The sequence below is a fragment of the Stegostoma tigrinum genome, chromosome 23, assembly GCF_030684315.1.
Source record: "Stegostoma tigrinum isolate sSteTig4 chromosome 23, sSteTig4.hap1, whole genome shotgun sequence".
Classification (NCBI taxonomy): domain Eukaryota; kingdom Metazoa; phylum Chordata; class Chondrichthyes; order Orectolobiformes; family Stegostomatidae; genus Stegostoma; species Stegostoma tigrinum.
The window spans coordinates 19747848-19763800 of NC_081376.1; the positions used below are offsets into that span (position 1 = coordinate 19747848).

At 37.7% G+C, this 15953-nt stretch overlaps 1 protein-coding gene across 4 annotated transcripts in view; it reads right to left on the reverse strand.

Annotated features, from left to right (window-relative positions):
• mad1l1 (mitotic arrest deficient 1 like 1) overlaps positions 1-15953 on the reverse strand; it is a 772508-nt gene that overhangs the window by 705872 nt on the left and 50683 nt on the right. For all 4 annotated transcript variants that reach the window (XM_059653949.1, XM_048552091.2, XM_048552089.2 and 1 more), the window contains one exon: positions 5442-5528. In XM_059653949.1, coding sequence (XP_059509932.1) covers positions 5442-5528 — 87 coding nt within the window. The remainder of the gene's footprint in view (positions 1-5441; positions 5529-15953) is intronic.

Genomic DNA, 15953 nt, shown 5'->3' on the forward strand with positions numbered 1-15953 from the left:
GCGCAGTCTTTATTTCTGATGGCATAAACACAACATCACTCAATCTTCCCAACATGCCATAAGCAGTATGCTGACATTTTGAGCACAACAAATAAAGGAAAAAAATCACCCAGCTCACAACACAATTTCAAATACAACTTTTCTTGGTCATAAAAATTGCTCAATCTCAATGTATTTCAACTTTTCATTACACATACAAAGAATTTGGAAAGAAAAACAGAGTCCCTGAACATGTAGTGGCTTTTAATTTTAATACAGTTGCTGAAGCAATTTCGCCTTGGCAAAGAACTGAAAATAATTGGAATTAAAACATGGTTATGATGCACATGTGCTGGCTCTACTTGTAGATATACCTTCCTTCAACCTTTTACATTATGCAGTAACAGTTCTGCATCAAAATGAATAAAAACATATTTTAGAAATTTCCAATCTAATGATTTCAATACCTGTAAACATTGACTGGCTCAGCAATGTCATTTCATAATGGTATTCCCAAATATATTTTAACACTTTTGACTCTTATTTACTTCTTAAATATAAACATTTAAGTGGATTGCTACGAAAATATGCTAGAGGAACAATGATAGTGCTACTTGGTCCTGATCAGTCAATTGTTCCATCAAGGGCTCCCTAATTATTTTCTCTATTTCATTCTCCTCCAATTCTCTAATCTTGGTTCTTTCAAACACATGCTTCACTTGTTGAAATCCCAGGATATTTTCGCTTCACAGCAACAGCAGCATCAACAGTAATCTTCTCAAAATGGAAAAAGTATAATTGAACATGCTGAAGGAGAAATCTAAGCATGTTACAGAACTAAATATCTATGATATGAAGAATGGACAGTAACTATCCTATCTTCCTAACATAAGCATTAAGTCAACAGAGAACAAATAAGATACAGGAATAAAATAGAAAATAAGGAAATGTTTGGCAGGTTTTTCAGGCTCGAAAGGAGACAGTAAGTCAATTTGTCTTTCCTAACCTGTCTGAAAACAACTGCATATAAATTGATTAGCTCGACATTTCAGGTACTGAAACATGAAATTTTATTATTCCAAATAGCAGACCCGTTAAAGTTAAGCCTTGCATTTTAAAAGTTAGTCAGGTATCCGATGCAGCCTGACAGATTCAACATTTCCTCGTGAAAAATGTAAATATCATAATATCTGAGCCACCTACCACTATTATGTCTTTATTCAAATCTTGCACAGTTTGATGGTCCAAGCTACCCAAATTTCAGTCAAATATGGCAATAATTCAACAGCAGTGAAACACGGAGCAGGAGGCCATTTGGTACTCGAGACAGCTCTACCATACAATATGATCATGGCTGTCCCTCTATCTCAATGCCATATTCTCACTTCCTCTCCATACTCTTTCATGCCTTGAAATTCTAAATAAAAACCTCACTCTTGCCAATACACTCAGGACTTGGCCTCCAGAATGAAATGAGCACTATCAACAGAACATGACCTTGCTAGATTATGTACCTCGTAAGACAGAGAAGCTTCACTAAGGGGACAAAATATCAATACCCGTGAGCTATCACTCCACCTGAGAAACTGTCCATCACTTAAATTTGTCAGTTGTATCAATGATTTGGTTCAGAATACAGTAAGTTTGCAGATGACACCAAAATTGGTGGGACAGGGATGAAGGTTATGCAAGATTACAAAAAGACCTTGGACCAATTCGATCAACAGGCTGAAGAATGGCAGATGGAGTTTAATTTGGAAAAATCTGAGGTATTGCACTTTGGTAAAACAAACAAGTGTAGGACTAGTACAATTAATGGCAGGGCCCTGGACAATGTTGTAGGACAGAGGTACTTAGGGGTTCACATACAGAATTCTTTGAACTTTACCACTCTCGCTACCTGTGACACAAAGAAAGTGTTTAACATACTTGTCTTCATTGCTCAGACCTGCATATAAGAGTTGAGACATCATGTTGAAATTGTACAGGATGCTGGTGAGGCCTCTTCTGGACTACTGTGTGCAGTTCTGGGCACCCTGCTACCAGAAAGATGTTATTAAATTGGAAAGGTTTCAGAAAAGTTTTACCAGGATATTTCTGGCAATGGAGGGTTTGAGTTATGAGGAGAGGCTGGAATTTTTTTTCCACTGGAATGTGGGAGATTGAGGGATGACCTGACCGAGGTTTATAAATTCATGAGGTGCATAGATAACGTGAGTATGAAGGGTCTTTTCTCTACAGATAGGGGAATTCAAAACCAGGAGGCATATTTTTAAGGTGAGAGGAAAAAGGACAATGAGGGGCAACTATTTTTACATCCAAAATAATTCATGTATGGAACGAATCGCCAGACTAAATGGTGGATACAGGTACAGTACAACATTCAAAAGACATTTGGATAAGTACATGAATAGGAAAGGTTTAGAGAGATATGGGCGAAACGCAGGCAAGAGGGCCTGGTTTAGTTTGGGAACATGTTGGGATGGGCTAGTTGGAACAAAGAATCTATTTCCGCACTGTATGATTCTATGACTATATGACATATGACAAGTGATTCAGGTACATTCAAAACAGTGAACATGATAAGTTCAGGATGCAATGCTTCCCAAATTCCATGGTATTTCCTCACAATTTTGGATTCTAAATGCAATTCTCAATTTACAAACGAAAAAAAAACTTAAGATCAGATTTATCTCAAACACAAACTACTTGAGGCAACAAAACCAAAATCAGAAAAGCACAAGTAGCAGTTTAAGCAAGCCAACAACAGATCAAATGAATTTCTAGGAATTGTAATGGTGCCAGATGATTTTATTACTGGATAAATCAGATCCCAGTCTGAAATCTGGCTCAACAGGTCATAGTTTGACTTGTCTTGGATTTAATGAGGTGGTCCCTCACAAGTGTATGCAAAATGTTGCAGGTTTGTATTTGGCAATAAAACAGTAGTATTATTCACATGAGAAATGAAGATAAAGCAGTGTAAATACAAACCATTTGCACAGAATCTAAGTTGAGATTTTGAAACTCATACTAAAAGATAATCCCCAAAAAATGGCTCAAATGTTCTCCTCATATTGTACTCATACCAGAGAAGAATCCCTTTTGCTGAAACTTTGATAGGTTTAATTTAACTGTGACTTTACCTCTCAGTCTAGAAAATTCAGTCACTTTTTTCTCAATTTTTCATACACTGGAGTTTAAACATGCACACTTTGAAATAACATCTTCAGGGTTTTATTCAAACACTTCTATTTGGAATTATTACCAAACTCCTTATTCTATGGTAATCTATTTTTTACTATTTTGTCCCTTTATCAAGAGCACCGTGTTACACATCATTTTCATCCAACAGCTTCTGCAGAACTGCCACAAAATAAAACTAAAAAATCTCGAGTTTCAGTGGGTTTTGCTGTAAGCTTAAAAGAAACAAATCCAGAAATTTTTAACAGAAACCTTAATATACAATTGTTTGTCGTGCTCCATGACAAACATTAATGTTCACAAAAACCTATTAGTTCTGATAGTTATTACCTTTTTTTTTACAAATTTTTTTTTAAAGAAACCGCCATAATTACAGAAATACTTGTAAGCTGGTCCTTAATTCCCTCAGGCACACAGGAGTAGCCATATATCACTAATTCAAAATTACAACATCCAAACCTAAAACTGAACTATATTAAAATACATACACACATACATATTTCACATAGCTACATCACAATGTGTTTTTCAGTTCTCTTACCTGTCAGTGACACCCTGGCCACCACCAAACGTTTATAAAAGGCTATGTAATAGTCTCAAGTCAAGAAGTTTCCACATTCAAACATTTAGTTCAGCTGATCTGACTAAGAATCAACAATTCAAAGGTCATTTTGACACAACACTGAAAGATGAGTTTTTCACCCTTTCTTATACCTTTAAATATCCACAAGGCCAATCACAGTCCAAAGTTCAAATTGTTAAGCCGAAAGACAACTCTGTGTGGTGCCATGAGAAACCTGATTGGATGTCCATTCCCAAATTCAAAACAGAGCAGTTATTTCCATATCCCTGTACTGTAACTGGATAGTCCCTGGACTGCATATCAGTAACACAAAAAACAGCAATGCAGAAATTCCACTAGGAATGTCTTTGCCACATTTTCTGGTTTCAGCAGGACAATGATCAAACAAGGGTGGCACGGTGGCTCAGTGATGGGCACTGCAACCTCACAGCGTCAGGGACCCAGGTTCGATTCCAGCCTCGGGTATCTGTCGGTAGGGCATTTGCACATTCTCCCCGTGCCTGTGTGGGTTTTCTGCGGTGCTCCGGTTTCCTCCAACAATCCAAAGATGTGCAGGCTAGGTGGATTGGCCATGCTAAATTGCCCGTAGTGTTCAGGGGGGTGTGGGTTATAGGGAGATGGGTGCTGGTGCAATGGTCCAAGGGGCGGTGTGGACTTGTTGGGCCAAAGGGCCTGTTTCCACACTGTAAGGAATCTATTCTAATCTAAACAAACAGCATGTCCTTCTTGAAGGCAGCTACACAAGGATATAAACAAAACTCCTGCAAGCCAACCACAATGGTTTGAAAACTATGTACGGATGGCTGAAAAATGTCCCTTGTCAAGTTCTGTTCACTCAACTCTTCAATAGTCAACACCCCAGAGGTCAAAGAAAGTGCTGTAATGTTACTCTGAATCTCTCTTTGTTGCACAGCAACACCAACATTGATAGCTTGCTACAAATCATTCAAATGATGACACCTCGTACAGTCAGCTACACAAGGCTGTGTACAAATGCCTTCATGAGGTAGAATAATAACAGAAAAGGAAGCAAAACCCACGCCTCAAATCGAAAGATAGCCAAATTACTAAATTCAGTTCCAACATATTTGATCCTTCCATCACTGATGCAAGACTGTAAATACTTCAGAATCCAGAACCAATTCTTGCAGCACTCCAGTATTTAAAACAGTATGTCCACCCAAAAATATTGATTTATCACTACTAATTGCTCTTTGATAACCAACAAATCCTTCAACCTTGTTAATATGTTACCTGCTACAACGTATGCTCTTATCTTGCATCATAACCTTTGATATGGCATTTTCTCAAATGCTTTTTGGAAATCCAATCATCATAAAATCTTTATTGAGTTAGCTTGCGGCACTACTGTTCTTCCGTACAATTCGGATAACTCATGACACAACCAACAATGGTTGATTGAAAAATTGATCACACCATGCTGTTACTTAAGCCAATTTATAATTGGGCCAACAAGTCCAGCCATTTTCAGAAACAAAACATCCTGCATCCTTGAAACTATAAGAACCACATAAGTTGTTCAAAACATTTATCTTGCTTATTAAATCATATTCCATAACATAAAGGAACATTTTAAATTATTTCACTTGCCTAAAATTTGATTGCCTATAATTTAAGAATTGATGTTAATTGCTTGTCTCAGAGTTCTTCTCACCTGGTAGTCACAGAAGAGTTCTGTTGCTTGAGGAGAAGTTCACGCTGTTGTAATAGCACAATTTCTCGTGAAAGATCTTCAGGGCTCCTAAAAATTTAAGGACATAAAATAGTGAAATAAATAATGCTTAGCAATAGAATACCATTCTTTTAAACATTCAACTTTTTATGTTTCTGCATGAATAGCTACTTCAGCTCTTATCTATAGGTAACAAAAGTTAAGATTGGTTCATTTTTTTCAACAAGCTTAAGCTATATTTTTAAAAATTAAACTACTTCATCAGAAATGTAAGTAACATTTTCCACTGAAAAACCTGCAAAAATCCTTGTACCTCATAAAGCCAGTGTGATATTACAACATCACAGATCACAAGTTCAAGAAAACAATTACCAGCAAGTGGATTCACAATAAAGAACATATAAAATCTTCCAATTTAAAAGTACAGAATCCCTCAGGAAATCCCGAGCATTATAGCAAGTGTTAAATAAATAGTCTTTTCAACTGCACAAACATATACGCATGAATCTTTTCCCAGAAACACTAAAGTTAGTGGAAAAATTAGCCACTTCAGAGGTAACAAGCAAATAACTTCTTCAGTAACACTGCAACATTAAGCAAAAATTAATTTTCTTCAGTTACAGCAGAAATACTACACACAAGATCAGTAAAAAGCGGTCTCTCATGTTTGTAGTCTTCTGATCAAATATCACATTTATAACCCAAATACTTCAGGAATACACAAGCAAAATATTTAGAAAGGCAACACTGTTCAAGTTCACTAAACAATTACTGGCTAACTGATCAAACTTGCAACTAATTCAGAAAATTGAAAGCATTGTGATTAACATCCATTCAGTTGAATTGCTTCTCTGTGATACACAGAAAGAAATGGCTAAGTATAATTTTATGCTTATTAATAATTTTAGTAAAGCTGCTTAACCTTGATAGCTAAATGAGTACTCCAAATATAAATTTGCAGTCGAATTCAATCAATAGATAATTCCCTGAAATGATTGGTTTTAATGAATTGGCCAATTAGTTGACAAAACCAACCATTCAATGCGTACATACTGTATTGTGGGAATTTGCTCTATTGCAAAGTTTTCAATCTAACGGAGCAGATATACTTAAGTTTGAAGCTTTCCTTAATCACTCAACAGTCATCCGTTGCATATTAATTTTAGGTTGCACATAAATGTAAAATTATATTGATAGCAGCAAAACTAAACAAATTAAGTAGTAGAATTCCTTCCTGACTACCAAATGTTATCAAAAAATTAAATATACCTTTTATCTGTTCCTACCAGTTTCCAGTTAGCTGGCAATTAGCTTCCAATTCAGAAGCAATATTGTAGTGTAATACTTAGGACAAGAACTTCACTACTTTAGTTGGGTTTCTGTTCTAACACATACATTGATATCATAACATTTGTAGATAAGAGTAGCATACATAGTGCTTCCCCTATTAATACACATCTGTACTGAAAGCAAAGCTAGGAAGGGAGTTTTAAGTGGATTTAGACATTCTCAACATCTAAACTGGTTTCCTCCAAGTTGTTCTTAGATTTTTTTTTCTAAATTAACTATGCCCCCTCTAGTGTGAAATCTTGCATTTTTAAAACAAAAAGCTGCAACAATACAAATATGAACAATGAACTCTGTTCCTGTACTTGTAATCCTCTCACTATGAAGGCCAACACAGCATTAGCCTTCTTCAGTGCCTCATGTTCCTACACGCTTACTTTGAGTGACTGGTGTACAAGGACACAGAGGTCTTGTTGCACCTCCCCTCTTTCTAAATCTATCGCCATTCTGATAATAATTTGCCTTCCTGCCTTTGCTACTATGTGGATAACCTCAGTTATCCAATTTTGTAACTCACAATTATCCAGATTATACTTCGTCTGCCATGCATTTGCTCACTAATTCTTGGGGGAAACTGTGTCCCAAAAATTTGATTGTGTTTATTTGTGGAAGCAACCAAGAATTTTGAAGAAGGCAGAGCAGTAGACATTGTTTACTTAGACTTTAGCAAAGCCTTTGACAAAGTTCCTCATGGCAGACTAATTAGAAAAGTTAGATCACATGGGATTTGGCAAGGGTGGGGGTGTGCTTGTCAATTGGATAGAAAATTTGCTCACGTTGGCTTTCATTGCTCAGGCCTTCAACTATAGCAGTTGGGACATTATCTTGAGGTTGTACAGGGTTTTGGTGAGGACTCTTCTGGAGTACTATGTCCAGTTCTGATGACCCTGATATAGAAAAATTATTGTTAAGTTGAAGAGGGTTCAGAAAAGAATTACCAGGATGTTGCTGGGAAGGGAGGGTTTGAGCTATATAAACAGGCTGGGAACTTGTTCACTGGAATGTAGGAGGTTTATAAAATCATGAGAGGTAAAGATCAGGTGAATGGTAGGTGTCTTTTTCATGGGTGCGGGATTTCAAGACTAGGGGGTATACTTTAAATGAGATAGGAGAAAGATTTTAAAAAGACATGAGAGGTTATTTTTAAAAACAGAATGGTTCACATGTGGACTGAACTCCTAGACAAAGTGACATGTGGGTACAGTTACAACGTTTAAAAGGTACTTAGATAAGTGTATGAATAAGTAATGAAGAAATATTCATGTTTTCAACATCTTAACGGCAATGACAAGAACAGGTCAGAGGTTAAGAATCCTGCAGCCAGTACTTCACCTGACTCATCGGTTCAGCCTCCAGCTCAACCTATGAGCAAAAACTGTTTGAACTGCAAACCCTTGCACAGGCATGTATGCTCTGGGCCAAAGTGGAATCCAGGAATTCCCAAATGCTGCGGGTAGGACACATTACCTCTCCTACCATTCTTAGACTGTCCTAATTGGCTACATAATTACTTTATACAATTATCTACTTACAAAGGTTTTTTAGGTCTCAATGATCTTACCATCTTTAATACGTTGAAACTGAAGAATAGAATAGATCTTAGTCACTTACGATATTTGCATTAATATATATTAATGATTTAGTTGAGGGAAATGAAAGTAATTTCTTCAAGATTACAGACAGGGTTAGGTGGGAGAGTGAACTGTGAAAAGGATGCAGATGCTTCAGTGGCATTGGGACAAATTGAGCGAGTGAACAAAAGCATGGCAATGCAGTATAATGTGGATAAATGTCATGTTATCCACTTTGGCAGCCAAAACAGGAAGGCAGATCTGAAAAGGCAATACATTTGTAAAGGGCGAGTCACAACGAGACCTGGGTACCCTTGCACACAAGTCACTGAAAGTAAGCAGGCAAGTTCAGCAGGTGGAGAAGACAACAAATATTATTGTGGCCTTCAGAGTAGGGGGATTCTAGAATAGGGAATTAGTGAGAGCGCACCTGGAATATTGAATGCAGTTTTGGCTGCTTTATTGGAGGCTAAATATTCTGGCTTTGCAGCGAGTGCAACAACTGTTTAACAAACTGATTGCTAAAATGGCATACAAACTGGTTTTGGGGAGTGGTGTGGAGGAACAGTGAGAGAGAAAGAAGATTAAAAAAATCTCATAAAAAAACTATAAAATTCTAATTTCGCTGGACAGGGTAAACCCAGCAAAGGAAGGAGGTTGATATAGTTCTTAGGGCTGAAGGATTAAAGAATCCAGGGAGAAAGCAGGAACAGGGTACTGAGCGAGACAAGAGAGCAGAATTGATCGGCCAAGCGGCCTTCTCCTATTTTTTAACGCTTCTACATTAACCGAATAACTAGCGTTACAATCTCCCTCTCTAAATTTGGCCGTTCTCAAGCGCTCTGTCAATTGGCAAGTTGTATTTGCTCGTCGCACAAAAAGGCCTAGCTAATCCATGTAATGAGAAACCATTTAACTGCCATTGAAGGCCAAGGCTCTTCCACTGGAGGCTTGGAACTATATTACTTGAACTATAGACTGAAGTAAAGTGACAAGCTACAAAAACAAGTTAGATTTGTACAAAAATAAGTTACTTTATCCACCAATTGCAAGCACTCAGACCCTGACAACAGGCCTCAATAAATCACGTTATCATATCAAAATTTCTCAGAACATTCTGCATACTTACACGTGGGCCAAACGCATGCAGGTAGGCCGAGTTAGTTTGGGAACATGATCAGTGTGGACTAGTTAGACTCAAGGGTCTATTTCCATGCTGTATGACCAAGTGTCGGTCAAACAGTTGCAAATGCCACTTATCAGAGACAGGACAGCATGCCTGCCAAATATTCTACTCAAAAGCCTTAAATAGTATCGCCACACTGAAAGAGATTTTAAGCATATTAGGGGCAGGTAGTTCTCCAAATTAAACTGGCCACCATCTGCCAGTAACCAGAACCAATTGGTTCAAATACAGCAGTAAATCTCTGTCTATTCTCTCCAAACCAAGATTACACCTTATGAATAAAGTAATCTGAAATTTACAGCTAGATTTGATGCTCACAAAATCGAAGAAAGAATTCAAAAGGAGCTATTACATCAATTAAATCCGCATTAAAATTCAAAGCACACCAAAATTATTTTCCATTTGTTCCAAAATCTTTGCTTGCATTACAAACATTAAACTAACAAGACAGAAATACAACTTGCTCTCTGTGGATAAAATGAATAGGAACAGGAATGAGGCATGGCCCTTCCAGGCTGGTCCATCACTTCATAAGGTCATAGTTGATCTTCCTCTCATCCATCTGCAGAGCTGAAATAGTGGTGTGGGACGCTTCACATGTCACTGGCACTAGTACTGGCCATAAAAGGGATTGTTCCACTCTGAAGTGCTCCATTTAAACAAATTGGGTTCAGTGTCCAGGTGAATTGAAAAACTAGGACAGTAATTGTGGTTTTAGGCTCATAAGAGTGAGGAAGGGGCGTTGGTTCAAAGATTCAAAGATAAAATTCAAAAGTAACAAAAGGAATGTTAAGCTTTAAGAGTGGTACAAGAGTTTTTTGTAATAATGCATCAAGAGGAGTAAGAAAAGAGCTGGAGTGACAAAAGAATAAAAGGGCATTAGTGACTACATAATGTTAGGCAAAAAAATTTCCAAAACCCAGAACAAAAAGCACCATATGAATGCACAAAGCACAAAAACTGGGAACTAAATATTTTAGAGTAGGCAAAATTAAACAGTACAACAGTGGCCCTGATAACACAGGATGGGATAACAAAAAAAAAATCTCAAAGTCAAGAAGTAGAATCATTGTGGGCAACTGTAAAAAACAGCAAGAGACAGAACATTGGCAAGAGTTGCCTGCAGACTTCCTGACATCAGCTGTGTTGTTGGATGGAGTATAAAATCAACTAATTAGAGGACCATGTAATAAGGGTAATTAGTAATCATGGCCATCCTTAAACTGCATATGCACGCGGCAAAAGACACTCTTATGGAGCTGTGGTGTCATCCCTATCTCTGAAGCACCACTTCCAGAAGTGCATCATAACAGGTTGATTAAAAAATAACCATAGACTGGGCAATTGCAATAATGTTGTGGAGGGCAAATGCATGCAAAGTATACTAGTTTGCTAAAGAGGCATGTTGAGGATCCATTCAGTGATTAATACATCATTCACGAACAACATATATTACTTCAAGAAGCAAGGGCACAACTGGTTCAACTGTGGCTAACAACAGGAATTAAAAACAGAATGAGATCAAAGGATGAGGCTTACAATGCTGGTAAAAATAATAGTAAATCTGCAGACTAGGACCAAGATATTCTGGATCTGGTAACGTGCAATGAGACTGGTTTAATAAATGACGGCAGAGTAAAAGATATCCTCAGAAAACAGTGAACATAGCCTGGTTAAAATTTAGTGTTCAGCTTGAAGAGGAGGAACTTGGGTTAGAAACGATTGTACTAAGCTCAAATAAGGACAGTTACAAAGGAATGAGGGCAGAGCTGGCTGGAATGCACTGGGAAAGGAACTGAGCAGCATAGAGGTCAAGGTAGAGGTACAATAACAAACATTTAAGAAAACAGTTTGTGGCTCACAGCAAAGCTATGTCCCACTGAGGAAGAATTTGAGGAAGGGGACAAAACAGTCATGGTTAACCAGGGAAGTTAAGGATAGCTTCAAACTGAAAGAGGAAACATAATGTGGCAAACTTTTATGGTAAGGCTAAAGATTGGGAATAATTTAAAAACCAACAAAAGAACATCAAAGGTGATAAACATTAAAAGGGTAAATTTGTAAGTAATGTCAAGATAGAGAACAAGAGCTTCTTTAAATATATAAAAAAGGAAGACAGAAGCCGAAGTGAATATATGTCTCTTAGAAAACAAGGCTGGAGAAATAATAACGAAGAACCAGGAAATGGCAGAGCAGTTGAATAAATATTTTGCATCAGGCTTCACAGTTTAAAACACAAATATCATTCCAACATGACCAAGTAATCAAGGGGTAAAAGGAGAAGGCGTAATAAATATAATAACTGTCACAATAGAAAAGGTGTTAGGAAAATAATGGGGCTGAAAATTGATGTTGCCTGGACCTCATGGGATGCATTCTAGGATATTAAAGGAAGTAGCCATGGAGGTGATGGATGTACTGGTAGTAACCTTGCAAGAATTCTTTGATTCCGGAAACATCCTTGACAATGGGAAAATTGCCAATATAACACCTTCATTTCAACTGGGAATGGATTTTTTAAAAAAAGGTAATTACAGGCCAGTTGGCTTAATGTCTATTATTGGGAAAATGTTATAGTCTCTTATAAAGGATATAAAGCAGAACATTTAAAATGCATAATATGCATAAGCAATGTTAGCATGGCTTCACAAAGATGAAATCATGCCTGAAAATTATCCTAGAGTTCTCTGAAGGGGATAACAAGCAGGATAGGCAAAGGGGAAGCGACGGATGCAATATGTTTGGATTCTTTTAAAAGGTGTTTAAAGCACCACATATTAGGCTACCTAATAAATAAAGAGCCAATGCCAGTAGAACTAGTATATGTGCATGGATAAAGGATTGGCTAACTAAGAGAAGCCAAACAGTGAGGATTAGGTGCAAAAACAAAATTGCGGGCAAAGCTCAGCAGGTCTGGCAGCATCTGTGAAGGAGAAAACAAAGTTAACACTTCGGGTCTGGTGACCCTTCCTCAGGGAATTGGGGGGCGGGGGGGGGGGTGTTTCAGGATAGGGTATCTATTGGGGTATCACAGGGATCAGTGATGGGGCCACAATTATTTACTATATATAATGACTTTGAGGTAGAAAGTGATTGCACTATAGCCGAGTTTACAGCCAACACAGAAATAGGTGGAACGGGAAGCATTTAGAATGACACAAAGAGTCTGCAAAGGGATACAGACAGTTTAAGCAAGTGGGCAAAACTTCACACATAGAAAGTAACGTGAGTAAGTAAGGATATGTACTTTGGCTGGAAGAATAAGGAAGTTGAATATCATATAAATGGGGGAAGGTCTGCAGAAAGCTACACAACAGTGAAATTTAGGCGTCCTCATGCATGAATCACAAACAGCTAACCATCCAAGTTCAACATATCATAGGGAAGGCAAATGTCGGCCTTTATTTCAAGAGGCAATGGATAAAAAGGTAGAGAGGTTTTTCAAGAATTATACATGGCACTAGTCAGACTGAAATACTGTGAACAATTTTAGGCTCCTTATCTAAGGAAAGATACATGGACATTGGAGGCAGTGCAGAAAAGGTTCACGAGATTGATGGAGGTAATGTCTTTTATGAGGCAAGGTTGAGTAGTTTCGATCTGTCCTGATTGGAATAAAGAAGGATGAGAGGCAACATTATTGAAAATTACACGATTCTTAGGGAACTTGACAGGGTAGATGTGGAAAGACTGTTTTCGCCTTTTGGGAGAGTCTAGGACTAGAAAGCATAATCGCAAAATAACGGCCACACACTTAAGGCACTACTGAGGAAGAATTGCTTCTCTCAAAGGGTTGTGAATCTGCTGAATTTTGTTTTACTGCAGAGGCTGTCAAGGCTGGGTCATTATATTTATTCATGGCTGAGATGGAAGGATTTTTCATCAGTGAGTGAATCGAACATTATAAGGAAAAGGCAGGAAATGTGGTTGAAGATTATTAGATCAGCCAAGGGCCGAGCGGCCTCCTTCTGCTGCTGCGTCCTAACTGTGCTGTCCTCTTTTGGCCTACACTTACTGAATTGGATAGTCAGTGTTAAATTCTAATCCTTGCCCTGCTCGTTATCCCATTGTTGGTTGCTTTGCCATTCTCTATTTTTGACCTTCCTACTGACTCCATACCGTCCAATTAGGCCTCATTCATTGTTGACTGAGTCACCAGGTGCCTGGGTGCCGCATTCTGTAAGTTTACAGCCTTGTGACCTCTAAAATCCTCCTTAAAACTTACTTGTATTGACCCAGCTTTACGTCACTCTCTTCTAATGGTTCTTTATAGTTTGGAATCTATTTTTGTTTGTAGCTCTGTGCAACATTTTCGATATAAATAAAACAAATCCATTAAAATATTTCTACCTAAATAATAGCAATTTTAAAAATTATTATTGCACATTTTGTGCACCTGTTTTGCTTGCTGACTGCTATTTATAACTCACCTTTTTAAGCTTCAAGTCTGTTTCCTAGTTTTTGGAAACTTATTTAAAGCCATGTTTGTTTAGTTCACACTTGACTGTTGTGGTTTGTAGATTTATCAGTGCCTTGATTTTTTTATTACTACCCTGCAATTCAATTATTAAAACTCTTTTCTTATTTCATTGAAGTTGGCACTTTTAAAAATGCATGTCTGGTTGCTGGTTTGCAATGTTGATTCATTCAAGAAAATGTCAGATTTAATCATGTTACGATTTTGCTTTCCACAATTGCTATTACTTCCATTCCTAATGTGTTATTTGGGCAGCTTGTCACTACAACACCAAAATACAGTTTACCTTGTGGTGTCCCAAGAAACCAAAATGTTGTACACTTATTATGTCATATTTTAGAACACTTGAGCTTTTGATTAGTTGCTATCCTCTAGTTCATTGTTATTCAATTACATTCTCATTGGAAAGTATATACTTTACATTTACTCAGTTGGTCTACAGTAACACAACCCTGGTACAACATGACATTTTTCTTTTATGCCCCAGACTTTGTATGACTTTGGACAGTAAATTTTTGAGGGATGCAACAGCTATGAGCTAGGGATGGTGAGATTTAGCGTGGCAGAAAGTGTTAAAGCAAACTAAAACAAGGATGCACACTGTCAACTGTGTGCAACATTTACAAGGTACACTACAGCAATTCACTACCAGTGGGGCGACATGGGTACCAACAGTAATTTGCTTGTTGAAAACAGCTGAAGGGTATGCTGCTTGATACAGTCAGTCAGTCTTTGGGAGATACGTGCCTAGTATCACAGAAACATTGAAATTCATTTACAATGTTACACATTCCTGTGATAGGTACAACACCTTTTTGATTTGACAGCAGCACCCTATTAGTGGTGAGTACTACTCATGTTGCTGCTGCATAGTAGCAGCATAAAAAAGATAGCTTCACCTGTTCAAGCATGATAGATACTTTAACCTTCAGTGGTAATCAGAGGTAGACTACTTACTTTTCAGCCTAGCCTAGGGCAGTTCAAAAGTAGAGGACATATTTTTAAGTACAGTTACAACATTTAAAAGACATTTGGACAGGTATATGAATACCAAAGGTTCATACAGATATGAGCAAAATGCAGAAAAATGGGACAGTTTAGTTTAGGAAACTTGGTTAGCATGGATGAGTTAGACCAAAGGGTCTGCTTCCATGCTGCAAGACTCCAACTCTATCAGCGGCAGTCATATTCTTTCATGAAAAAGATCCCTTTGGCTATTCTCAACAAGCATGAAACTGACCATACCCAACCAGCATGTGCTTTCAAAACTCTCAGAATCCAACATTAAATTTGATTCCGCAACTGAGCAATATTTGTTGGATAACCCTCAAATGTGGGTAATTACGCTGACCATCCATTTATGATCATCAGCCAGGGTGTCAGTGTGGCGCACTTGAGTATAGTGAAAACTACAAATATTAATGCACAGAGGCCCCATTCTTGCAAAACGGATAGGTACACATAATGCACCTGTTTCGACTGATTAAATGGGAGACAGCCATTCTGATTTACTTCTCAGGGTAATACCCTGACCAATCAGAATCACTCTGCCAGGTTTAAAATTTAAACAAAGCCTGACAGTTACATTATTAATGGAGTCACACAGCATGGCAATGCCTTTAGCAATCAGAATCCACTTGACACCCAATCAGCAATTCCCTCTCCTCCAGGATAAGTGTTGATTTTCATCGTGAATTGGTTTTCTTGCATAATGTCCTGAACAGTGCAAGACAAAGAGCTTTGTGATTTCTCTTCCTCCAAAAGATGAAACCTCTAACGTGCAAAACTTCCTCAGCACTGCGCTAGAGTATCAGCTTTGATTTTTTTTTGTGTTCAATTCTTAGTGTGAAAGTCAAGTTCACATCACCTAGAGCATCTATCACACAGATCAGGGTTTCAACACTGAGGTCGAA